The sequence below is a fragment of the Drosophila ananassae genome, chromosome 3L (assembly GCF_017639315.1).
Source record: "Drosophila ananassae strain 14024-0371.13 chromosome 3L, ASM1763931v2, whole genome shotgun sequence".
NCBI classification, from domain to species: domain Eukaryota; kingdom Metazoa; phylum Arthropoda; class Insecta; order Diptera; family Drosophilidae; genus Drosophila; species Drosophila ananassae.
The window spans coordinates 1010392-1035926 of NC_057929.1; the positions used below are offsets into that span (position 1 = coordinate 1010392).

The 25535-nt window shown below is 43.6% G+C and overlaps 9 protein-coding genes across 11 annotated transcripts; 4 read left to right on the forward strand and 5 right to left on the reverse strand.

The window, feature by feature from the left end:
* Window positions 1–132: 132 nt before the first annotated feature.
* Window positions 133–1230, reverse strand: LOC6495250 (death-associated protein 1). The gene is made up of 4 exons (XM_001958722.4): window positions 1092–1230; window positions 967–1030; window positions 528–616; window positions 133–464 (listed from the first exon to the last, which is right to left on the reverse strand). The coding sequence occupies exons 2-4, from the start codon at window positions 1010–1012 to the stop codon at window positions 309–311; spliced, it is 291 nt and encodes a 96-aa protein (XP_001958758.1). The 5' UTR covers window positions 1013–1030; window positions 1092–1230; the 3' UTR covers window positions 133–308.
* A 40-nt stretch (window positions 1231–1270) lies between these two features.
* LOC6495249 (mediator of RNA polymerase II transcription subunit 29) lies at window positions 1271–2013 on the reverse strand. Its single transcript, XM_001958723.4, has one exon. The coding sequence runs from the start codon at window positions 1899–1901 to the stop codon at window positions 1347–1349; it is 555 nt and encodes a 184-aa protein (XP_001958759.1). The 5' UTR covers window positions 1902–2013; the 3' UTR covers window positions 1271–1346.
* A 19-nt stretch (window positions 2014–2032) lies between these two features.
* Window positions 2033–3118, forward strand: LOC6495399 (probable N-acetyltransferase san). Its single transcript, XM_001958724.4, has 3 exons — window positions 2033–2188; window positions 2327–2650; window positions 2714–3118. The coding sequence occupies exons 1-3, from the start codon at window positions 2181–2183 to the stop codon at window positions 2934–2936; spliced, it is 555 nt and encodes a 184-aa protein (XP_001958760.1). The 5' UTR covers window positions 2033–2180; the 3' UTR covers window positions 2937–3118.
* On the forward strand, window positions 3114–4484 carry LOC6495400 (putative gustatory receptor 47b). 2 transcript variants are annotated; one of them, XM_001958725.4, is made up of 3 exons: window positions 3114–4064; window positions 4119–4280; window positions 4341–4484. In XM_001958725.4, the coding sequence occupies exons 1-3, from the start codon at window positions 3114–3116 to the stop codon at window positions 4482–4484; spliced, it is 1257 nt and encodes a 418-aa protein (XP_001958761.1). The 2 variants fall into 2 exon arrangements, with proteins under 2 accessions (XP_001958761.1, XP_032306636.1); XM_032450745.2 differs by having other exon boundaries at window positions 3114–4280.
* On the reverse strand, window positions 4298–10530 carry LOC26515367. The gene is made up of 4 exons (XM_014908637.3): window positions 10309–10530; window positions 5574–5760; window positions 4862–5514; window positions 4298–4792 (listed from the first exon to the last, which is right to left on the reverse strand). The coding sequence occupies exons 2-4, from the start codon at window positions 5734–5736 to the stop codon at window positions 4592–4594; spliced, it is 1017 nt and encodes a 338-aa protein (XP_014764123.1). The 5' UTR covers window positions 5737–5760; window positions 10309–10530; the 3' UTR covers window positions 4298–4591.
* On the forward strand, window positions 8716–12546 carry LOC6495401. The gene is made up of 3 exons (XM_001958726.4): window positions 8716–9350; window positions 10784–10934; window positions 10999–12546. Exons 1-3 carry the CDS (start codon window positions 9164–9166, stop codon window positions 12488–12490), a joined length of 1830 nt encoding a protein of 609 aa, XP_001958762.2. The 5' UTR covers window positions 8716–9163; the 3' UTR covers window positions 12491–12546.
* Window positions 12547–12555: 9 nt separating this feature from the next.
* On the reverse strand, window positions 12556–13426 carry LOC6495248 (translocon-associated protein subunit delta). Its single transcript, XM_001958727.4, has 2 exons — window positions 13063–13426; window positions 12556–13001 (listed from the first exon to the last, which is right to left on the reverse strand). The coding sequence occupies exons 1-2, from the start codon at window positions 13300–13302 to the stop codon at window positions 12741–12743; spliced, it is 501 nt and encodes a 166-aa protein (XP_001958763.1). The 5' UTR covers window positions 13303–13426; the 3' UTR covers window positions 12556–12740.
* A 1937-nt stretch (window positions 13427–15363) lies between these two features.
* LOC6495402 lies at window positions 15364–19154 on the forward strand. Of its 2 annotated transcripts, XM_044715841.1 has the most exons (4): window positions 15364–15660; window positions 15726–16220; window positions 17205–17839; window positions 17939–19154. In XM_044715841.1, the coding sequence occupies exons 2-4, from the start codon at window positions 15796–15798 to the stop codon at window positions 18541–18543; spliced, it is 1665 nt and encodes a 554-aa protein (XP_044571776.1). In that variant the 5' UTR covers window positions 15364–15660; window positions 15726–15795; the 3' UTR covers window positions 18544–19154. The 2 variants fall into 2 exon arrangements, with proteins under 2 accessions (XP_044571776.1, XP_044571777.1); XM_044715842.1 differs by having other exon boundaries at window positions 15364–16220; window positions 17951–19154.
* Window positions 19078–21176, reverse strand: LOC6495247 (CD63 antigen). The gene is made up of 3 exons (XM_001958729.4): window positions 20952–21176; window positions 20046–20234; window positions 19078–19979 (listed from the first exon to the last, which is right to left on the reverse strand). The coding sequence occupies exons 1-3, from the start codon at window positions 21012–21014 to the stop codon at window positions 19512–19514; spliced, it is 720 nt and encodes a 239-aa protein (XP_001958765.1). The 5' UTR covers window positions 21015–21176; the 3' UTR covers window positions 19078–19511.
* Window positions 21177–25535: the final 4359 nt, after the last annotated feature.

Here is a 25535-nt window from a genome sequence, read left to right on the forward strand (position 1 = left end):
TTAAACAATTAAGATAAAATTGATAGTATTCTGGAAAACTTATTGTTTTTATGTCCAAAAAATTGAAAGAAGGTGGAGAAGAATCATGTATCATATTTTTTCATTAGTTAATAAAATCAAAGACTTAAAATCTACAAAAAGGGACAATATATTTTATTAAAAATATGAAAAAAGGATGCAAAGAAACTCATTTGGAATGCAATAGCAAAGATACTTTAAATATAGCTTATAGAGGCAACTTCAATACCATTTAGTACATGGAGAATTTCAACAAAAGATCATATTTTCAAGGAATATTTGGCTCCGCATCACTTGCGTGGCTGCTGGATGTGGATCTGTGGCTTCTGCTGCACGGCAACCGGAGGCTTGGCAGAATGGGCCACCTGGACTGAGGCGGGCGTAAAGCCTGTGTTGTCCTTAACGGGAGCACCGCTCACCGAAGCAGAGTTCACGCTAATGGGTTGCTGGAAGATGTATATTTACGACTTATTTAAATATTCGGTATAACATATACTGATACAACTCACAGTAAGACCTGTGCAATCTTCGGCATCCTTGGGAGGACGTTCGGATGTTGGTGCTTTGTGCTGCACAATTCGCATGCCACCAGCTTTTACTAAAAAATTAAATTTAAAACAAATATTATTAGTAACAACAATATTTTTATCACAGTGCAGAGTATGTATGACGTCAGCAGCAAGTAAAAATATTTTTGGACGCAACTGTTGTGTTGGTGTGCGGCTGTGAGAGTGTGTGAGTTTGTTTACTTATCAGCATTGGGCGAAACAGGTTAAAATACTGATAAGGCAGTAGATATTGTGGCTATTGATACGAATCGGTGTATAATTAATTGCCAGCAAGGCATTCTATCATCCGGCTTATTGAATTGTTCAGAAAACAAAAACATTCCTTTTCATACGCACACACACACCCACGCGTGCTGCACACCAATGCAATTGCACTTACGTGCAGGTGGGTGTCCGGCCACCAGATTTGGTTGCTCATCAGCCATTTTATGTGGAATAGTTAGCTAAGAAAAAGGGAACCCATTTGAAAGAGAAATTAATATTGTAAATAAAAGATTAAAATACCTTTTGTTTGGAGGTAAATAAATGCACCGCAGTGTTTTGCTTTTGCGTTCTAATTGTGACACGTAGAGCTGCAAGAGATGGACCTATCGAGGAATCGTTTCTTTGATGTTATCGAATATTCAAAGAAATCTAGGGGGGCCCACGTACATAACTTGTAAAATTTTCAAGACTGTTCAAAATTGTGTATAAAATTGTATTTATTACTAACTTAAGTTTATTCGTGGTAAAAAATATTAACTAATTCACCTATAACTATCAATCAGCTTGAGAAATGTTTTGGGCTGCGCTAATCAGGGTGTCGTGTATGTCCTTCGCCGACTGGACGTGAACCCTTACAGTATTAAGATATGTGGGGTACGGAATTGGACCTGCGTTCTCCGGCATGAAGCTCTCCATCCGCATCGGCGTCACCGGCCCGGGCAGATAATGATTTGAAGAGTTCTGTTGCTGAAGGCATTGCATTGCTGTTTTCAGATGTATCTCGATCTGATCACAGTAAGCGTAGAAATCCTCCAGATGCTTGTCGAAGCGCGGCACATGTGGTCCAGTATCTCGTTTGAGATTATCCGCCAGGTTGTTTTGCTGTAGCGCAAATGCGCTCGAGCGGATGGTTAGGAACATTGATTCCCGGAGTGGGACTAGCAGATTCTTTACTTTCGAAATGTTGTCCAGTTTCTCGGCTTGCTGTTGCTGCTGTTGTTGTTGCTGCTGATGCTGCACGGGCACAGGCACGGGAGGTCCTGAAGGCGAGCTCTGCATCACTTGCATCATCTGCGGTCCGGACATGGGCATCATAGGGTTCGGGTTCATTTTCCACTGCAATTTTATGATTTTCTTTGAGCAGTAAATTTGTTCGGCACTTTGTTTCGTCTGGCTGTACAATCGATAACAGATTACCTGGAGGCGTTAGGGAATTTTTAACCCGAGGTCTGGTAGGGCTGTCATTAAAAAACAATTTTCAAGACATCTGGCAATCGATAGCCAGCAATCTGAACAATCAGAACAGCTGTGGCGCTTTAAACACATTTTTCTATTAGAATTAACAGGCGCAAGGCGCGTTTCTAAAGCAAAACTAATTATACGGCCGCCATGACTAGGTAAGTGGATACGCTAAATGGCTTTGCGGGAAACACTGAAAGCAGGAGCTGCCCAAAAAATATAACCTAAAATCGCCGCCTCGCTTGGTCCCAAAGGTTTCCAACTCTTTATTAATGCTTACCCCTCCCCACCTGCAGGAACAGCATCGAACTGGGCGACGTGACGCCACACAACATCAAGCAGCTGAAAAAGCTCAACACAGTGGTGTTCCCGGTGTCCTACAACGATAAGTTCTATGTGGACGTTCTAGAAGCCGGCGAGCTCGCGAAGCTGGCATTCTACAATGACATCGTGGTGGGCGCCGTATGCTGTCGCATCGACACCACCGAGAACCAGCGGCGACTCTACATCATGACCCTAGGCTGTTTGTCCCCTTACCGCCGCCTGGGCATCGGCACTGTCATGTTCGAACACATTCTCAACTATGCCGAGAAGGACGGTAACTTTGACAGCATCTTTTTGTAAGTGCACTAGTTAAATGAAAACTTATTGGCATTAAACGCTCATTGTGTATTTATGTACAGGCATGTGCAAATTAACAACGAGGGAGCTATCGAGTTTTATAAGAAGTTTGGTTTCGAAATCGTAGACACCAAGGAACAATACTACAAACGCATCGAGCCGGCGGACGCTCATGTCCTACAGAAAACCCTGCGACGCACTGCACCCAACTCAAACAACTCCGCCAGCAACAACACCGCCAACTCGAATGCCCGCAACAAAGCACGCCAGTTTACGTTTGTCTAAAGATGTGATACGAAACGTATTTAACTACTAGACATGAAGATATGGAGAGGCGGCCGAAACGATGTATTCAATTAGTCCGATCATATCTATGTGTAATCAATAATAATTAACCCCTGCGTGGGAATAAATAGTTCTGTACGGCTCTGGCCAGTCATCATTTAAGTTCCTACAACGGCAATGAATCCCGACGATGGCTTTCTTTACTGTTACCGGTATCTCTACGGCCTGATGTTCTTTTGGGGCTTGATTACGTTTCAGCCGAGAAGTTCGCGGAAAGGTGGAGTCAGGTCTACCAGGCTAACGGTAAGCTACGCCCTATTGGCCCGTCTGTTTGGAGTGGCGGGGCTAATAACAAGTGTGTCGGTAAAGCTTAAGGATCCACAGATGGCGTCTGCCATGTTTAGCCATCTGACGCCGCTGGTGAAGGTAATTTTTTCGTGGGAGTGTCTCAGCTGCTCGATAACCTACGTGGAATATTGCCTTTCGTTGGATATGCAGCGAAAAAGGCATCTTGAGCTCCTTGACAGCCTGCAGGAATTTGATCGGTTGGTTTCAGAACAGTTTCCGTTGGTAAAGTGGAACTACCAACGCACCCGCATGAAGTACTTCTACGGCACGATGATCGTGGGCTTCTGTTTTACCTCCTTTTCCTTGTCGTTGATCTTCGACACGGTGCGGTGTAACTGCGGCCTTCCGTCCACGCTGCTGATGGCGTTCAGTTACACCATCCTAACCAGTTCTCTAGGATTGGTGGGCTTTGTCCATATCGGCATAATGGACTTTCTGCGCCTCCGTTTGAGACTAATTCAAGCTTTGCTTCAGCAACTGTACCAGTTTAAAGGCCCAGATACAGAGAAGGACATTCACCAACGGATAGGACACCTATTCAGGATGTCTAAACGCTGCTGTGACCTTTTAAAGGGTCTAAATTCTGTTTTTGGATTCGCTGCAGCCGCCGGTCTCTTCTACGACTTCACTATAATGACTTGTTTTGTCTACGTAATCTGCCAGAAGCTGCTCAGTCGAGAGCCCTGGGACCTGGAGTACACATTCATGGTACTCCACGTGTCCATACACACCTACAAAGTGATCATCACCAGCAGTTACGGGTATTTGCTCCAACGTGAGGTCGGTAAACGCCAATCGGTTAGAGCAATAAAAATTGTAAGCGTTTTATTCCAGAAAAACAACTGTATGCATTTGCTGGGTAATTACTCCAAATACTTTCCTAACAATGAAGTGGCAGCCCGGCAAACCGAGGACTTCCAGCACTGGCGGATGCACAACCGGGATAGTGCCGTTGTGGGTAGCACTATACCCCTCAGTGTTTCTACAATTTACTTGGTGAGCGAGGTGCTGCGTCTGGTTTTAATATTTATTATTTTAACAAAATTATTTGTGCAGATATACAACGGAATGGCCAACTATGTTATTATCCTGGTGCAATTGCTTTTTCAGCAGCAGCAGCAGACCAAGGATCGCTCCACATCCTTGGCCAGAAATGTGGAAATAGTGGGGCCCATAGGTCCCATTACACATTTGGAGTAACAGTACTTAGATTTTAGTCCTTAGAATTGATTTATTCACTGGTGTATGTTCAGAATTCAATAAAGATTGTATAGTATTTAATAAAAAGTAAAGAAAACTCTAGCAGTTCATAAAAAGTGCTCAGAGCAACGGTCAAAGGAAAGCTTATATTGGTAGGGATATGTTTTAAGAGTACTGTATGCGCTGTTCAAGACATCGATGTACTCGTCAATTTGATGTGGCTTAAAATTGGAAAGTAAATTCCGGTCCATGTAACCAAGGTATGGCAAGGAATTATCCGCCAGAGCATCAATCAGTTTGCCAAGGAGCTGCATACGAAAAGAGATATTGCAGAAAATGATTATTTTCGAAATGAATTCCTATTTGGAGATACGTACATTTATAAAAACATCCGCTAAGGTGAAATTGTAAAAATCATCATATTCCATTACCAAAATGGCACACGTCACCAAGTGGTATTTGCGAATCTTGGGAAGTCCTTTGGTCTCGCACAGTGCCATCAACAGCATAACCGCCTCTTGAACTAATTCTCCACCATTTTCAAACAAACGTACCTCTTCCAGGATATCGGTAACCATAAATGTGCAATTATGTGAGCGTTTTGGTCCTTCGGCATACTTCGGCACCACCTGCAAGTCTGCGCCATCATACATCACTTTGATCGCCGGCACAAAGTCAATGGAGAAAGTACGGCTATCGGACTGTGCTATTATGGTGTGACAACATTGGCCGGGCTTATATCGGAGATAATACAGATTTCTGCCTTCACCCCAGACTTGGCGGCCAGACACATCCAATAAAATGCTCTGCATCCAAGTCTGGACGTTACTCCGCAACAGGTAGCCCCGGTGATCCAACAGCATATCTTGTGTGAATTGATTAAAGGGTAAATCTTTAAAATCCAGGTGTACCATCCCCGGACGATATTGATCCGGGCGCGCGAAGATGCCACTCCAGAAGGGAAACTCCAATTCAATCATAACGTCATACTCATCATTGTTGTACATTCGGATTCCATGAACACTACTTCCTAGAAGGCAAAAAGAGCAATTAAAAGTAACAAAAGTATCTTTAGGTTATAAAGCTCACCGAAACATATAGAATTCACCTTGCACGTTGACTTCACCAAACGATTATCCCGAACTAAGTTAATAACAAAGTTTCGGACTCTGTAGAAATCCCCATGATCAGTTGGCGGAGTATTCAAGTGCGAAACTATAACTTCCAAGTGCTCCTCGTAGATGGAACTCATTGTTGCTTAAGAAATGCAGATATCCTTAAAAGAATTGAATATAATTTTTACTGATTCAGGATTCAGACACCCGTTGCTTTTCAGTTCTAGAACTGGACTGATATCGAAGATTTAGAAATCTTAGTCTTGAACTCTTGAAGTATAATTCTGGTACTGGAAAAGAGCGTTCTGAAGTTCCTCTCCTTGAAGTGTTTGAAGTACATGGGATCGTATTGCAAGTTCATTATAGTTTTTTTCTATATGGCTCGCTCTCAAAATAATGGGTCATAAAATATCCCCTTTTTAAAAGAGGATTATATTTCAAAGATTTGTAATTGAAAGTACAATGCAAGAGACTTAAACTTTTATTGAAGAATGTATCTAAAGTTGGAAACTTAAATTTAAAGTTAATCAATGAAAACAATGATGAGTGCAATGGGATGCCCCACACATCCTTTAGTCCTTGGGGTCATTTGGATGTTTCGGGGTCAGGTGTGCAGGTATGTATGTACAATATATCTATACACACACATACATACATAAGTAGCAATAAGTAAATATATACCAAATCCGATACATATGGGTGCTTTAGTGCAGATTGCATCAAACTTCGTTAGGCGGCTGTTTGGGTTTAGGTTTGTTTCAAGCCGCCTACATTATATACATTCTTTGGCATGCTATATATATTTCTATATATATTATATACATATATATGTACGGATGTGTGTGTACACACGCATACACATGTGCTGGGCGGGTACACACGCAAAGCAAAGCGTTCGCCTACTCCGCAGTCCGGACATCGTTTATCGATTTGCGAAAGGCAACAACAGCCGCAGCAACTACAACAGCCATACAGCTCCACCAGCGGCGGTAGGCCGCTCTCCTGCCCCTCGCCCAACGGCCCTGCTCCGCAGCAAACCTCCAACCTCCCACCACCCCTCTCCCGTCTCCGTCCTCCCCCACTCTTTTTTTTCCCCCACTTTTTGTGCCAGCAACATACAGCAACGCACACACACACAATACCTACCTACATATCAAGCGACATACAGACAAGCCTTCGCCGCCGAACGCCAAAACGCCCAACGACCGACCGACCGACCGACCCTCCCCCCCATCGGCCTGTTCCGCCATCCGCCACCCTCCCCTTTCATGACCGCCCTCTATTCCACGAAATGTTGCTGTTTCTGCTGCTGGTGGTGATGCCGTTGCTGTTTGGGGCTGCCTGATGACGATGATGATGATGAAGACCATAATGGTTGGGACGATGATGATGTTTGGAACTGGCAAACCGGGAGCTGTGTGTATGGGGGCACTAGTGTGGGGGCGGCGGGCAGGCGGGAGGTGGCAGGGCAGCCCGGCCGCCAGGACGAGGCGTACGAACGAGAGCGGGACATGAGCGGGGGGGCTAGCTTGTGAGCGTGGGCAGGCGGTTGGAGGTGATGGTGGTGGAGTGTGAGGAGCAGGAGGAGGAGGAGGAGGAGGAGGCGGTGGAGGTGATGGTGATGGTGGAGTAAAGGGGAGGCAGACGTCGCTGTAGGAGCTGTCGCTAGACCGAGCCAGAGCCAGAGCGAGAGAGATTGTGGGGCAGGAGGGCCGGAGAGAGACGAGAGAAAAGCGAAAAAAAAAAAATACTTATAATAAAAGCAACAAAAACCCGCACAAGCTGAAAAGATACAAACATACCGACATACACGCAGCCAAGGCACACACACACACACACACACAACAACACAACCGAGGCGGTGTAGAGGCGCCGTCGTCGTCGCCTGGCTGAGTCTGTCTCTGTGTTAGTTTGGGGCCTCTGACCGCCTCTACCCCCCAACGCCCCACCTCATCCACCCAACCCTACTCCACCATGTTTTCTGCTTCTTTCTCTGCTCCTTCTTCTTCTTCTTCTTCACCGTCGTTGTCGTCGACGTCTTCTTCTTCTTGCACAAGCACAAGGAGCCAAAGCGGCGCGGTAAGCCTGCCCAGGGAGCAGTGGGAGGAGGGTCGGGAAAGGGGTTAACTGGTCGTAGGTTTGCAGCAGCAGCAAACAGCAGCAGCACCAACAGCAGTCGCCAACAAAAACAACTTGAGTCGCAAAAAGACAAGAGTCGCAAGTGGAAGACGGCCAGGAGAAGTGGGAGGAGGAAGAGGCACTACGGAGCATCAACAAGCCTCAAGGAGCTGAACTGGGGGGAAGGCAAGAGGGCCTGGAGCCCGGATCGATGGAGCCACCGAGTGTGTCTATCTCACTCTCACTCTCTCTATCCCCCAGCAGCAGTAGCGGTATACTCTATATTGTATTTTTCTCTCTGCTGATAAGGATTTGTTTTTTATGATCCCCCACCATACACCATTATCCTTCAGAACAGTTAGCTCTGCCACCGTGGATATCCTTTCGATATTTGCCTTTCTCGGATTTCCTTATGCCAATTCAATGACCTTGAACTTCGCCAGCAGGCAGCAGCGGCACGTGATAATGTTGATGTTTCTCTGGTGCAACAGTTTCTCTGGTTCTGGTTCGCAGTTGAATTGCATTAAGCTGCTTTCGCATCCAGCAGATATCGTTGCTTCAACTGCTGCTGCAGATGCTGTTGCTGTTGCTGCCACACATAGTGCGGGTGGGTGAGGTGGACTGGTGGGGTGATAGGTGGGTGGACGCTGCTGGTGCAATTTTGTCGCGCTCACACACCATGCATCCATGTACACAAACAATCCAACAAACAGACATACATTGCGACGCCAGTGCAACTAGCAACAATAACAACAAAACGACTCGAGAGTGGGTCTTGTTTTTGTTGTTTCCGTTTTTTTTTGCCTGGTGGGCGGTTAGCGCAGCACTGCCGCCGTTGAAGCGGTGCGTCCTCCTCCTCCTCCGTCTCTCTCTCTCTATCTGTGGTAATACCCCACTCCCCACCCATTTCAAACCCATCCCTCCCCAGGCTCTGGTCTGGCCTGGTGTATCATGATGATGAGGTTGCCTTCTTGTTCTTCTTTACACGTCCTCCAACGACGACGTTCGCTCGCTGTTGGGGCTCAGCTTTGTTGTTGTTGGTGTGACTGTGTGAGTGTGCGCGCGGCAGGAGGGTGGCTGTATGTGTGTGTGTGTGTGTGCTGGGGAGTGGGGAGCGGTTGAAGTGGAAAGAGGAAGCAGAGGGAGGCACGGTCTGTAGCAGTCGCTGGTCTTGCAGCTCTCGGTCGTCGTTTCATTCAAGTGTCCAACGTTTGTCGGAGCGGTCGCACAGAACGGAATAGTCGGACGACGACGACGGTTCGCACAGTTTTCCGCAGTAGCAGTAGCAGCAGCAGCAGCAGCAGCTCTCCTCCACCGCAGTAGTGGTATATATATATATATATATATATATATATATATCTGGTTCGGCTGCGTTCGTTCGTTTAGGCTCTTCCCGAACAGGCGGCGGCGGCGGCGGGTAACCCCGTTGGACATCCGTGGGCTAGCATGAAGGATGTGAAAGTGGCGCGCGCAATCAGCGAGTCTTCGACCACCTCCGATAACACCTCCGACTTCATCGAGATCGTCAAGAAGTACGATGTCGTCTATAACAATCACAATCCGGACTACAAGAACGTTGAGGTGAAGCTGAAGGTGTGGACCCAAATCGCCGACGAGATTGGACTATCAGTGGGTAGGTAAACTATAAAGCCCAGCACAGCTACCATCTAGCCAGTTCATAGCCCGCACCAGCATAGCAGCCTCCACTTCACTCCACCATAGCCCCACCAGGCGGCGGGTGAACCGCCTCCCTTTTGCGGAGACCGAAAGGAGGCGGCGGCTGAAATTGAATTACGTAGAGAACGTAGCGACACAGTACAGTTTGTAGGTATATATCAGTATGTGTTACCTGCCAGCGGCGCCGCCAACCGCCGCCCGGCCTGATATTTTTTGAACGCTGGTATATATGTATATAAAAGCGCCACAGTGTCTCTATGTGTGTGTGTGTGTGGCGGGGCGGGAGTGGGGGCCAACAAATTGCAGCGAGAAGCAGAAAAAAAAATAAAAAGGAAAACACTGCCACTGGCACGCAGAAAAAACAAACAAAAACAGAAATGAGCGAAACTGCGCAGGGAGAGAGAAACAGAGAGAGAGAGGAGCGTAGGAGAGCTTTTCAAAACAATAACATTGCGTGGGGTTGCCGGATTCTGCATCCAACCACCTGTACGAAAAAATATTTCAAAAATAGAAATTAAATATCTATAAAATACCTTTAGCTACAAAGATACATATCATACAAAAGATACAAATTTTTGTATATCCTTAAAGGAATATGTATTATAATTCTTTCAATAGTTTGAACAAATGAAAAACCTTAACACCCTGTATTTTCTGTCCCCCCCAAGTCTCTTAAAGAATATTTATTTATTATTGTTGCATAGCCGGCTTTTTTCTATCTTCCATTTAAACTTCCATTTAACTTGAATTCAACGACATCTGAATTCGAAGAATTCAATTTTCTATTTGTGCCAAAAAAATATCATTCATGGAATTGCATATTGATTTGCTTTAATTCGGGGAATCACACGATTTAAATTTTCTTAATCACTACTTACTTAATTTTACCTAATGCGTAGATTGTATATTTTTACCTTATAAATAATTATTAATTATTTGCGATAATCAAAACAATAATCAGAGTTTATATATAGAACTCTGAGTACTTTTATTTATTGTTCCTGATCACGCTGTCAATTAAATGTTTACTCAAAACTAAGCACAGAACAAAACACTAAGCACAATTCATTAAAACGAACTTTGTTTCTGCTGTCGGTTCTCACGAAATTAAAATGCAAACGAAGCAGTTTTAAAGGGCCCTTTTATTTGTTGACGCGGAAAGCTTTTTTTTTTTGTGCAAAACAGAGGCGGTCACACTATTCGCAAAATTTTTAAAAATTTGAAATATTTTGTACGTTACAAATAATAACTGTTATCTCGAATGATAATTTGCAAACTTTATTAAACTTATACAGATTTTATAGAAGTCATATATACAAACTAATAAATAAAGTAAATTTTAAAAACTAAATCACTTTAATGCTTTTGGTTTTATTTATGTTTCAATAGAGGCCTCCAAACGGAAATGGAAAAATCTAAGGGACAGCTATACCAAGTATCTACGCTCGTTTCGCGTAGGCACGAAAACATCCAAGAAGTATCAGTATTGGGCCCATGCCGACCACATGGAATTTCTTAAGCCCTTCCAGGGACCGGGCAGGTAACTACTGAGGCCCTAAAATATCCCTATTTGAGTATATTAATAAATATTCATTTTGTTTTAGAAACTCCGCCAATGGAAATGGAAAATCCAACGACGAGGATGACACGGAGTGTGACTTTGGCTATCAGGTCTTGGCCAAGGCGGCCAGTAATGGCGGCGAGGACGAGCTAAAAATAACCATCGCCACCGCGTCGGCAGGTTGCTCGGCGATTGGAACTCACACGGTCAACACCTACACTACCGCCCTGAGCAGCACAGCTGCTTCATCCTTGACTCCCGGTCTTGGAGTGTCCACACCACCGAACATGATCTCTCCGGGCAGCAATATGGGAGGAGGGTTGGGAGCTGGAGGAGCATCCTGTCCACAAACCCACAATAGCAACAGTAATGGAAGCGCCGCTGGAAGCCTCAACTGTGCAGCAGTAGCTCCACTCAGTGCCCTGACTCCCCCGGCTGCCAGTGGCTGCAACTCCGCCGTGGTCCTACCATTGCCCGTCTCACCTGCGACATCAGCTGCGGCTGTCTCGAAGGCCAATGCTAATGCCCTGGCTTCCTTAGCCACACACCTGCCCTTGGGAATGGGTGTCGGCGGCCTGGCACAGCAAATGTTCCCGCTGGCCACGCTCAAAGCCGCTGCAGTGGCTGCAGGTTTGCCACTCCCGCCCACCGTAACACCGCCTGGATGCGGAACCCCTGGAGGCCCAACGCCCAACAGCAATGTGGGCTGCCTCATCATAGAGCCACATCTCTTCGCCGCTGCCGATAATTTCAAAAAAGAGCTTACCGCGGCTGCGGCTGCGGGAGCTCCTCTCGGATTATTCCAGAATTTGGCCAACCAGGTACAAAACGCCAGTCGAATGAATGGAAACTGCGGAACAGGCATTGGTCTGCCCATGGGCAATCCCACTCCACCGCCACCGCCACCAGCTCCTCCCGCCTCCAAGATTCGAAGAGTGCAACCATCGCCTCAGACGACAGCCATCAATCTCAGTTGCTCAAACAGCTCCGTTCAACTACAAAACCAACAGCAAAACATGACCCAGTCAGCGCCCCAGGGACAACAACCATCACCAGCCAAGACGCGGAAAATAAGCGATCCGCGATTCCCAAGCGACTGGGATGTTTCAGCTGTGCTCCAAGCGAACCGGGACTTGGATGCCAATACTCTGTTCTTCCTAAGCCTGGCGCGACAGGTCCGCGCCATGCCTATGAAGTTCCAGTCCCTGGCCAAAATGCGGTGTATGCGAATAGTCAGCGATCTCGAACTCGAGCTAGAAAACTTTGATTGCAATGGCGGAGCACCACCTCCGGATGATTCGGGCGGAGGTGCCGCCAATTTAAAGTATTGCAGCATAGACACACCCCCACCACCGCCGCAGGATGGTTCTGTGGTTATCCCTCCTCCACCAGTCGGTCCCGAGGGCTCTACGGAGCACTTCGTATATGTGATGTCCCCGTCGCGGGTCGAGAGCATGATTGACATCTCATCCGATGAAGAGGCCACCATGAATGGAGTGCCCACCCCGGCTCAGGTGGGCTCAGGGCAGGTTTAAGCATATTCTGTACATGTTATCCCTAAATTAAATTCAATTAATCTCAACATTCACAATTCCGTGAGTTGGTTTTTTGATCAGTTTTATTACGGGGCGGTCCTCTGGCTATAATTCTCAATGCTTACATGTACAATTAATGAAAAATCTCTGGGACCCGGTCGAATTTGATGCTAAGTGATTTAGGCGAATGAATTTCATTCAAAAACTCTACGATGACGGTGGCATCCGCGGAATGGGACGGGAATCAGACTTAAGCCTGCACTTTGCCCTTGGTGGTGAAAGCAAAGTAGGCAACGCCGCCAACAAGGAAGGCGGCCAGCAGCTCAGCCTTCACCCAGGGACCCTTGTAGGCGCTCTTCGTGGGCACAGCGATGTCGAGCAGGGATTTCACAGAGGAGACCTTGTCGCCATCACGCTGGGCCTTGCGCACATTGGCATAACCGTCCTCATCGAAGAGACGCACCTGGACGTTTCCGCTGCTGCCCTGCTTGATGTCCTCCACCCAGCTCACCTGTAAAAAGGACAGCCATTAAAATCTGCCCAACTGATAAGAGGGGGCACTTTTCACTCACCTGGTACTTGTTGTCGCCCACCTTGGCCACGGGAACAACCTTGCCGCAGGGGAACTCGGCGAACAGACTGGCAGGAGCAGCTCCACTGCACTGCAGCGTAAACTCTCCAACGTGGGCAAGCTGGGTCAGGATTGTGGCATCCTGAGTGCTGAAGGAGCTGACGGTAGCCTTGCAGCTACCGTAAACACCGGACGCACAGACAGCGGCCATCAGGCAAAGGGCAAACAGTTGACGGGACATCCTGGATAGAGTTTGTTCTGTTTTTTATTGAAGAATCAGCGGAAATAAGTTCCAACTCAGCGGTCTCAACAGCTCTAAATTTCTCTCTGAACGCCACGACAGCAACATACGTCATTTGACAACTGACAGCTGACAGATAGGAGAGTCCACGCCGATAGTATCGCAAAGCGTCATTTTGTATTTAAATTTTATTATTAACAATGAATTGATTATTTTCATATTATTAAGAATATTATTTAGATTATTATATTTATTTAATATATTAAGGTAAGTAACATAAACAAATATCAGATGTTTCATTGTACATATTTAATCCAGTACTTATCGATAACTTTTGTGGAGTTTGCATCCCTCACATTTAACGGTTTCCCGCTTTTTCTGTCATTTCAAATTTTCCTATATGAATAAAAGATTTATTTTTATAAATTTTAAATTCATTCATACATAATAAAATATTTAATTAGTTATTAAGCCATACATTTATCCTAATTATTACAGAAAACATAAGAATATATGTACTTAAATTAATTTCAATTTAAAAGTATTAAAGTTTAATGGTAAATTTTAAAATCTTCATGGATTTTCTTATTTCTTTATTGTGTTGTTTGCCTTAAAATAAAAGGCTATAACCTGCAATTGAAGAAGTTTAATCTCTTTAAATTTATATTGCATGGTCTTTTGGTCCAGACCGTTCCAGACACTATAGTTGGGTTCCGATATTCCTTCTAATTAAAACAAGTTTCTCCATTTGACATGTAGCCGTTGGTACCGCTCCGTATGAGGTTACGGCTCCGCGCCGCTTGTTTTCGGCATTTCCATTGTAATTGATTTCGAATTGCACTAAATCAGAGTGGTCCTGTCCGATCGGTACAAAGCGCGTCGTCAAAGTCAAGCCATAAATATTGACTGGAAATGATTAATGCCTATCCTATCCCCTGCCCGGCTTCCCGATAGGGCTTTCAGTCGTGTTTTAAGTACATTTTATAAACCAACACACTCGTAGAAATATAAAAGCTACTTTGACTAACGGGCATATGTTTGGGTGGTGATGGTGGCGGTGGCGGTGACCTTGAATATTGGGCTTGATTTGGTTTTGCTTTTTTTTTTTTTCGGTTTTTGGATTTTATGCCATTTTGTGTTTGTGTTTGCCTCGCTCCGGTCTTTGTTATGTTCGTTACTTTTCTTTGATTGCCACCGCGCACGGAACTTTTCCGGCAACTTTGCATGTCTTTGATGAATTTGAAATTGTCACAAATGTGAAAGTTTTTCACTTGCCATCCATCCATCCATCCGTCCGTCCAAAACGAAGATATTCGCACACACAACTGAATTTGCATCTAATATTCCATTTGACATTGAGCGACTTGTACGCATTTCTCCTCTCGTCGCATTTTGGCCAAGAAATTTCATTCATTCATGGCCGGATTTGCATATTGCCAAAAAATCCTGTAATCCTTTCGATTATGACTGTGAATGGGAGTGGGATTTAGGGTGGGGGTTGGCAAATGAAAACAAAAGTTCGTGCGGGTTCATTGAGTCGATGTCGAAAACTTGCCAGACCTAGAGGTATTGCACGTGCCTCAGATGGGGGTGTCCTATGGGAGGTGTCCTATTGCACAAAAAAAAGCATTCCATAATTAAAAAATTGATTTAATTAAAAAAGTATACATTTTGAAGAATGCTTATGAAAGCAGGGTTTTAATGACCAATGTTTAATAAATTATTTTAATAATTTTTCATGAAAGTAGAATATTTTCTTGCCGTGATTCAGGTGGATAGACGGATATCCTCCTCGTATGTGGACTGTGTGGGTGGGAACAGGAAATGGAACAAACAACTGAGCCGTAGAGAGAGCCAGCATAACAGGCGACTCCTTGCCAACGTTGCGATATTGTTGATTGTTTGTTGGCAACATAAACGAACACCCCCTCTAACAGACACCCCCAAGCCACCCACACCTACACAGCCACATAGACCAACCAGCCCCGCCAAAAACCTATTCCCATTTCGATGGCTGTGTGCGATTTCGAATTTCGGATCCGAATCTCACTCTGTTTTGGCCGTCTTCATTCACAAAACGCAGTCGGTGCACGGCAAGCAAGCCAAGTGGACGTGGAAGCCACCTCTCAATCTCGTCCAGAACGGCGCATGCCGCATCCCCAAGTGGCTTTCGCTTTCGTGACTGCCACCGGTTCATGATTCGGTTTATTTGGCCTTTCGGTTTTCGGGGCTTTCATCATTCAGCTTTCGGTTTCCATTTCAACCCCGGCTGGCTTTGTTGACAAAGTTATTGCCTTTGGCTTAATGACTTCGTAATTGATTTGCATTCGATGTGCCGCATTGATTGGCAATTGAAACGTAAGGCACCTCGACTCCTTGGCTCTCCAACGTCAACCACCAAACACTCCATATACCCACTCCAGCCGCCGCTTCAGTGCCCACTCATTGTCACCGTTGCTAATCAGGACTCTCAAGGATAGCCTGCCGTCTGCCATGTCGCTGTCTGTGGCCAGCCGTCGTCGCCACCAGACGACAAACGCTCCTCCGTCGTCCACGTCCGTCCACGGCTCCTCCTCCACAGCCGGTCGCTATCAGCTACCACTGAGTGTAAGGAAGCAGCACTCCTTCATCGAGCCAGCGTCTAGATTCTCAACCCAGCAAAGGGGTTACCTGTCAAGGGGTCTCTCCGTGGGCCGGTCCATCGAGAACATCCGTCAGAAATTGTACCCGGTCAGCCGACAGGCATCCCTGGCCGTGGAGGATTCTACTACGAGAATCGGTCCTCGCATCACTGCCTCCCAGGTACAGGGTCTGAGGCTGAGGGACAAGAGTCTGGTGGCCTGGTCATCTACTTCGTCCTTACTGAAGGATCAGGAAACGGAGGGGCACAAGCAGGTGGAATCGGCGGAAAGCAAAATGTGAGTATTCTTCAAAATAGGGATTGTGATTTTTAGACTTTTTCTGAGAGGAGCTCTGTTGATCATGTTTCGAAGAAAGGCCTGTAGATCTGATATGTAAGTTTAAGTTTCCAAATCACAAATATCCTAAATTATATATTCCAAATTCAAGTGGTTGTGGCACCTATGGAAACCCCATTCTATTGTTTGACCTTGGTGCCAGCGAAGGGTGCGTATTGGATTCACTCCCACTCGCTCACCGTAGGGATTCGTTTACGTATACGTAATAAAGGATGTCTGCCCTGATATCATCTATATAAATATGCCGAAAGTGACACTTTCGATATGGGCGTCGCGTCAAGTTCTGTGCAATTTGCATGCTTCACGCCGAAATCAAACGTCAAAGTTTTATGTTCCAGTGCATAACACACGCTAGACATGCTCGAGAGCATGGCTCCTGGCTTTTGGTTCCCATTCCGACCGAGAGCCACCCACGCAAAACCCACTGAAAGCCCACCTGGCGGCACACTTAAGTCGATCATTGCACACGTTCCCTGCTGACAAGATAGCTTGAGGCCTCAGGCTGAAAACTTGGCTGATTGGGCGGTGCAATTTGGTGGGCCTGTGTACGTTGGGATGGGTTCAATGACCCAATCCTCAGATTCGTAGACTCACTTTCGACGGTTTCCATTTCGGGCGGCAATTGCAAAACGTAATTGACATGGTTTCGTTTACATACGGCCTGGCCTGGGTTTTGGGAATTGTGGGGGATTGGAAGTAAAAGTGGGAGTGGGTAACCCGAAACCAGAAGTTAATTTCTATTTCTGTACCTTGCATGATTCGGTATCGAGAACAGCATAAATTGCCCCGCAACTAATGCCAAATAATTTGATTTAAATTTAGACGGAGGCGGGAGTAGGTCACTCGAAACTTTCCATTTCCTTTTAGGACTGCCACCTTACCTCCATACACAACTGCAGTGCTATTTTTATTTCCCATTTGCAGCAGCGCCAAGGCGGACAAGAATCGGATCAACCTGAACATAGTCCTGTCCCAGACGATCAGGGCCACCAACGAGCGGGAGCAGGAGCTGGACCCCGAGCCGGAACCGGAGCCTGAAACGGAATCGGACGTCCAGGCCGTGGCTCAAGTCATCACAGAGATCCCACTGAGCATCTCGCCAGCACTGACCGTCCAGCGGCGTCCGCCCCTGGTCCGTGCTATGTCCGCTCCCGTCCGCGGATTGGACGAGACCAGCAAGGGCGTGATAGCCGCCAGCAAGAGGAGCCAGCAGAAGCTGCGTCGACGCAAGATCTTTACTCGCACCGCCTCCTCTTCGGTGGGCGGTGCCTCGGTTCCGGTGCTCGATGTCATCGGTGGTGGCGACTCCACCGGTGGCCCCGGCAGCGGAAGTGGCTCCGGCGGTAACGCCTCCAAGAAGGCCTTGAACCGCGCACGAAGTGTTGTGGCTCCGGATGTCATTACCCTGGTCTCCCTGTTGAGCTCCGAGGGCAGTGACTCTGAGCGGGAGGACAATTGCTCAACGGTAGTGGCCAGTCCCCCAGCAATCGGGGCAGATAAACAGCCCCAGTGCCCTAATCAGCGCAGGGCACCACTCCTAAGGAAAACGGGCAAATCGGGTAAGTTTCAAGATCCGGAATGCAGAGGCCTTTTCTTAAAAGTGGCATTTGATCCATCTCTGGTCATTTATTTAAAACCCAACTAAAGCTGTTTGGCAGTCTCGTTTCAAGACAGCTATCCGCCCACCTTTCAACTGGCCTCCAAGGAGTACTCTCACATGATACGCCGTGGATCGATAGCACCACTTGCAGCCAGGATCCGAGCCAATCGACCGCCCACAGCTCCACCCGTCTCCATCTTCTTGAGCGACGTCCAGGGCAAAATGGAGCAGCCGGCGAAGAAGGAGGGCACCGCGGATGAGATGCCAGCCACCAACAATTCCCTATCGCCAGATGAGGCCAAAAAGGAGAACAACAACAATGCAGCCAATTGCGAGGATCAACAGCAACAGGCCCCAGATCAAAATTATCCGGCCTATGTGCGTAGTTTGAAGGAACGCGAGTGCTGGAAGTTGCACCAAAAAATGGGAGCCAAGGGTGTGAATGTCAGCTATGAGACAGTTTTGAGGGGCATGCTCACACCAACCGAGTTCCGACACTACCAGAAGCAGCGCGAACAGGAGGAGGCGCGCATCTTGGAGGAGGCCGAGGCTGCCGAAGCTGCCGCCGCGGCAGCAATCCTCGAGAGCGGAGAGAAGGAGACACGGAAGCCGCCGGCCACGGCTATAGAACGCCTCTCGGAGGCGCTACTCCAAAGCAAATGAAATCCCTTCCGGATACCAGTTCCAGTTTCCTGGACAATGACCATTAAAATGCATTTTCCTCTACACAGAGAAAAACAGAATATTGGTTATGTTGTGTCCGTTTAATGTCCGTTTGTTAGCAATTTCTCCAGTCTGTCATAATAATTTTAATACTTATTGTTTTCATCCTTATACTAAGTTTAGAGGAAAGACCTCAAATCTCAAATTATAGATCTAACAACTTCTCTCTGTGTAGAGGACGTAGTAGTAGTCGAGCACTCGTTAAATGGCAATTGCACGCCGCTGAGACACAATGAGCGTCCACTCTTTAGTTTTAGACGGATCATCCCATAATCCTTTAACCCTTAGAAACCCAAAATCCCCATGTAATTTGTATTCAGCGGGACTCAAGCTTTTGTGGACGCTGAGCCTGGCCAATAAATGCAAAAGCAAATGTATGTAGATCCTAAATAAATAAAGAAAACTAGAAGTCACCGAAATACTAACAAGTTCTGAAAAAATTCTTTGGATCAAAATAGTTACACAATTCATGTTTCGGTTTATTTTGATTTTATTTAGGAATACAACGTAATTTGTATCTAAAATTTGTATTAATATATAAAGCAACGAGTAATGAATATGATTTTGGGACTTTTGACGAAAGGCAACATTTGAGTAAGAATGGAAGATAGATTGGTAAGAATGAATAAATTTTTGATATCATTTTCAGTACAGAAGATAGTAGAATATTTAATTTAAGAAAAGGACAATATAAGGATTCAAAGAAATAGAAAATATAGAGAGACAATTAAATAGTTGTGACACAGGTTAGAAAGTAAAAGAATAAGTTAGAGTTTTGAGATGGTTTGTTGCGTTTTCTTTTTTCTGACTGACACATTTTCTTAACTTGGAATCGCAAATAAATTTCAACAGTTTCTGGATCTTTAAGTTAAGTTCCTTTAAGTTTGAGATAACAAAAAAGGACGAGCTTACTTGGCCCTTTCCTGCCGAATGGAGTTGGCCAAATAGCAGGCTAGAATGATGCCCAGGATTTGGATGAAGGCAATCCCAATACCAACACCGATCAGGATAATAGCATTCTTTTCGATTCGATCCTTTAGCTTTCCCACACAACCGTCCTGGTAATACTTATCCTTTCCAAGAGCCGGCGAATCCCGACAGTGTCCCACGGTGGTGTCTATAAACTGTGGCTGGCAGCAGCTGGCCGGAAGAGTCTTGTTAGCACTGAGCTCCCTCCAATCCGCCGGAGTGTCCACTCCGCAGCACATCAACTTCCGTTGGATGTTGTCCCAGGCCATGGTATCCTCACTATCCGACCGTTTAATCGATTCCTGCAGGGAGTTCTTCACCATCATTTCCAGATCCTTCTTGAAAACACTGGCCGCGATTCCCACTGCCAGTTCTACGATAAAGATGACGGCCAAAAGGACTGCAAACTAAGGATTTAGTTTGTTAAAATTAAATAATATTTTAATTTAATTATTGTATAATGAATTTCTCACAGTCAAAAGCAGCGTTGGTGACTCCTTGATCGCTCCAAAGCAACCCAGAGACGCAATCAGGAATATTACCAGACCCGTAACGATCAGGACAATCGGTGGGGCCAGAACACGACCCTCCACAAAGTGATTAAATTCATTCACATCGGCAAGGACAATGGCACCTGCCACAAGAATTCCCAATCCGGAGATCTGGAAGAAACATCAAATCATCTGATTAATCGATTTCAACCTTCAAGCAATTAGGTTAATGGCTTCCAATCAAGTCCTAATTCGAATTTGTTATTTGTATTTACATTCCAAATTCAAATTGTGCGATAAAAATCGCCCACGACCCTGTCAATGGTATTTCCATGTTCAGAGTTCATGTCGTCATTGCTACGAGGGTTCTGTTTTCAGTTCTATTGGTCAATGCGAAGGACATCGAATGTTGTCCATGTCCTTTGGAACACGCATACATTACCTGCATGGGCTTACAAGAAAATCGCGTTTTCTGACATGGGGGAGTTTAGGCATTATAGACAGAATAATGAGGAATGGGAATGCCATTTTCCAGCGATAATTATCTAAATGAGCTATATAAATAAGGCCCTCAATATAGGAGTAATTATAGTGTTTACTGTGCCATTTATTAGGGGAATTAAACCAACTCGCGACAGGTACATATGTTCTGAGTAATTAAATGTTTACATAACTCTTTTTAAAAGTGAAAAAAGAGCACAAAAATAAGTAAAACATGATATCTTTTGAATAGTTCTAGAAACATAATTAAAAAGTCAATCGCAAAACAGAACACATTTTCCTAAATAATCTCATAACACACAGAATATTTTAGATTTTTTAATCAGAATCATCACATCACTGTCTAAAAATATACATTTTTTAGTTTCGTAAGTTTAAAAAACTTACCGCAAACAAGACATTGAAAGCAAATAAAACATATTTTATTAAACTTGGACCGCAAGAACGCATTTTGATTTTAACTTTATCACTTTGTTTTTATCAAGTTTAGTTTATAAATAGATTTTATTCCAATTTAAGATCGAATGAATGGATAACGACGACTTTGAATGATTGCCTGAAACGACTGGCCGAGCTGAGGTTGGACGACAAACTGACCGAAGCCGCTGTCCGGCCGGGCTTTAGAACCCTCTGGTCTGTTGTGGCCAATCCGGGGCTTTACGATGGCAACGGATCCGGACGGTGGGCACTGGGAACAAAAGTAAAAGTGAGTGAAAGTCTTCGAGGCCCGTTTCGAATTCAGGCCAGGCAAGGCATGATTAGGCACGGGAATCGGAATCGTAGAAATAACACACCGTCTATACAGTTGGGGGCTGGAGTTCTTTTTCAGGCCTAATGCCCTGCAACCCATTTCGTTGATTTACCATTCGATATGGAGTCTCCAGCCCCCGCCCACCTGACCGAAAGGGGGGCGGGCCAGTTGGTTGGACTTTGTGGGTCGCCGGGAGCTTACCTCACTGTACTTCTAGCCACCTTTATATTTCCCGGTGGGTCAATGCACTTATTACCATAAAAATTTTGCTGCCCGGCGTCTGTTTTTGTATTTGTTGGTATGGGTATTTGTATGGGTAGCAGGGAGCAGGGTATTTTCCTTTAAAGTTCAGCACTTAACACTCGGGTCTCGACCTACGCCCAAGGCGAAATTAATTGCGTGCTTTCGTGCCAGGGAAGTGAAAGTTGTAAATGCTCCTCCAAGAAACTCAAATACTAAATTTTGGTGGGACTTTGCGAATAATTAAAGGCGCCCGAAAAAGTATGCCACAATCGAGTCATCGCTCAGTCTTGGAACTTTCGATTCGCAGGATGATGTTAGTGTTGCGTGTTGGGAATTATTGCCCGGAATCCCGCTGGGTGACCCAATCTCTGGGTGTTCTTATCGTGTCAAAGAAATCTTTTGGGTTAAAAAAATGAAGCAATAACTGTTGCTTGACCATTAGCCGAAGAAACTGCATTTCTATGAATGATTTGAGAGCAAATATTTGGTGAACGTTGACGCAATTTGAACTAAAATCTAAGAGTCAGGTTGGAGGTGTATTTGTCCTAGATTTTGAATTGGTAGCTAAGAAAAAAATATATGAAACAGTGTTAGTTTTGTTTATTTTTAGCTCTTTTATATTTATTCAACGTTTATGTAACGTGCCTTAATAAGAAATTCTTGATTACCTTTTCTGTTATTGGAGCTGTCCAAGAATACTCTTTTGTTATTAGGAAAGTTATAGTATGGTTAACATATGGCTTTAACGATCTTAATTTTCCTATTAAAGTGTCATATTAAACACTTCAAAACGTTTTTTCCTGACCTTTCCAACACATTTTTTTTATCGAAATACATAGCTATTATTTAATGTGGGTTCTGAACCCTATAAAAGTCAGCTTTTAGTGATTTAGAAATCATTCGGTTGTGAGTCTTCAACCAAGAATCAATCTTATTTTCTTCTTTTCATTTTATTTATTTCTTGACTACATCATTGGAACTTCTTGGAGCTTGAGCTAACAGTGAATTTATATTTGCCAAGCTGATTATTTCTTATTTTTTAATTTTGTTTTATTTAATTTTATAAAGCAAAAATCTGTAGTTCTATGGCTTATTAAAACTTGAATTTGCAAAGCGAATTATTTTTGATATTTTTTGCTAAGATTATTTTTTAATTTTTCTGGTAGTGAGTCTTCAAACAAGAACCAATCTTATTTTCTTTTCATTTTATTTATTTCTTGACTACATCATTGGACCTTATTGGAGCTTGAGCTAACAGTGAATTTATATTTGCCAAGCTGATTATTTCTTATTTTTTAATTTTGTTTTATTTAATTTTATTAAGCGAAAAACTGTAGTTCTTCTTCTTTACTTTTTATTGTTGGGATTGAGCTAAAGGAAACTTAAATTTTGCAAAGCGAATTATTTTTTATTTTTTGATAAGATTTTTTTGAAGTTTTCTGGGAGTGAGTCTTCAAACAAGAATCAATCTTATTTTCTTCTTTTAATTTTATTTATTTTTGACTACTTCATTGGACCTTATTGGAGCTTGATCTAACAGTGAACTCGTTGCCAACCTAATTACTTCTTATTTTTAAATTTTTTTTATTTTATTTTTATAGGATTTTTTTTTGAAGTTTTCTGGAAGTGAGTCTTTAACCAAGAATCAATCTTATTTTCTTCTTTTGATTTTATTTATTTCTTGACTACATCATTGGACCTTATTGGAGCTTGAGCTAACAGTGAATTTACAGTGGCGAGCAAAATTGAGTGTATATTCAGAACTCAGACTTTCGTCACCCACAGAATCATAACCACACAAGATAATCCCAAAATTTTTTTTGTTTTATATTCATTATTTTATTCTTAATAAATTTTAAGCAAAAACAGTCATGCCAGAGATAAATTCTAGGAGAATAACAAAAAAAACGAAAAAAACCCGCATAAACTCAATTTTGCACGTACGCACTTTTTGCCTATTTTCGCTTTCTAACTTCTCTTATCAGCACAAATCGGCAAGATTCACCATTATTTTTGATTTTCTATTATTCTTAATGTTCGTAGCACAGATTAAAACGTGCTTCAGACTAAGCAGAGTGTAACTGAATTAGCTTATAATTAGAAATAAATTTTTCAAAATTTGCGAGCATAAAAATGCAAAAATTATCTGAAGATATTGAAAATAATGTAGTTAGCCTGACCGAGAATGGTTGTACATCACGTGAAATTTCCAAAAGGCTTGGTATAAGCCAATCGGCGGTAATCGCTGTTCAGAAGAGACGGAATGTGACTCCCAAAACGCAAGTCGCAGGTCGCAAGAAATTATTGAAGGAGTCAGATGCTCGACTAATGATGTCGGAAATGAGGAAGAACAAGCTTCTAACTCCAAAGGGTGCTTCCTTGGCTATAAACAAGAATGTTAGCGAATGGACAGCTAGAAGAGCGCTGCGAGACATTGGGTATATTGCAAGTGTGAAAAAAATCAAACCTGCATTATCCGTTAAAAATGTGAAAGCTCGATTGAAATTTGCAAGGGCACACAAAAATTGGACTGTGGACGATTGGAAACGAGTTGTCTGGTCTGACGAGTCCAAATTTAACAGATTTCAGTCCGACGGAAAGCAATATTGCTGGCGCAGACCCGGAGATCGCATCCAAAGACACCATGTAAAACAAACGGTTAAACATGGTGGTGGAGGTATTATGGTTTGGGGATGCTTCACGTGGTGGCATGTTGGCCCTCTACAGTTAATAGAAGGTATTATGCGGAAAGAGGACTACCTACAAATATTGCAGACCAATCTTCCCAATTTTATTGAAAAATGTGCTTATCCCGAAAAAGAAATTGTTTTTCAACAAGATGGGGATCCGAAGCACACGGCCAAAATTGTTAAGGAGTGGATTGAAAAGCAACCTTTTAAGTTAATGGAATGGCCAGCACAAAGTCCCGACCTCAATCCGATTGAAAATCTTTGGTCAATCGTGAAAAGACGGCTCGGGCAATACGAAGCAGCTCCATCAAACATGGGCATCCTTTGGGAGCGTGTTGAAGCTGAATGGAGACGTATTCCCAAAGATATAATTGAAAATTTGGTAGAGAGCATGCCTAAACGTGTACAGGAAGTTATTTCAAATAAAGGTCTTTGGACAAAATATTAATATTAATTTAATAATTAAAACATCTGGAAACGTGCAAAATTGAGTTTATGCTGGTTTTTTTCGTTTTTTTTGTTATTCTCCTAGAATTTATCTCTGGCATGACTGTTTTTGCTTAAAATTTATTAAGAATAAAATAATGAATATAAAACAAAAAAAATTTTGGGATTATCTTGTGTGGTTATGATTTTGTGGGTGACGAAAGTCTGAGTTCTGAACATACACTCAATTTTGCTCGCCACTGTATGTTTGCCAAACTAATTACATCTTTTTTTTAAATTTCTTTTATTTAATTTTATTAAGCGAAAAACTGTAGTTCTTCTTCTTGACTTTTTTATTGTTGGGATTGAGCTAAAGAAAACTTAAATTTTGCAAAGCGAATTATTTTTTATTTTTTGATAAGATTTTTTTGAATTTTTCTGGGAGTGAGTCTTCAAACAAGAATCAATCTTATTTTCTTCTTTTAATTTTATTTATTTATTATTGAATACTTCATTGGACCTTATTGGAGCTTGAGCTAACAGTGAACTGGTTGCCAACCTAATTACTTCTTATTTTTAATTTTTTTTTATTTTATTTTTATAGGATTTTTTTTTGAAGTTTTCTGGGAGTGAGTCTTTAACCAAGATTCAATCTTATTTTCTTCTTTTGATTTTATTTATTTCTTGACTACATCATTGGACCTTATTGGAGCTTGAGCTAACAGTGAATTTATGTTTGCCAAACTAATTACTTCTTTTTTTAAATTTTTTTTATTTAATTTTATTAAGCGAAAAACTGTAGTTCTTCTTCTTGACTTTTTTATTGTTGGGATTGAGCTAAAGGAAACTTAAATTTTGCAA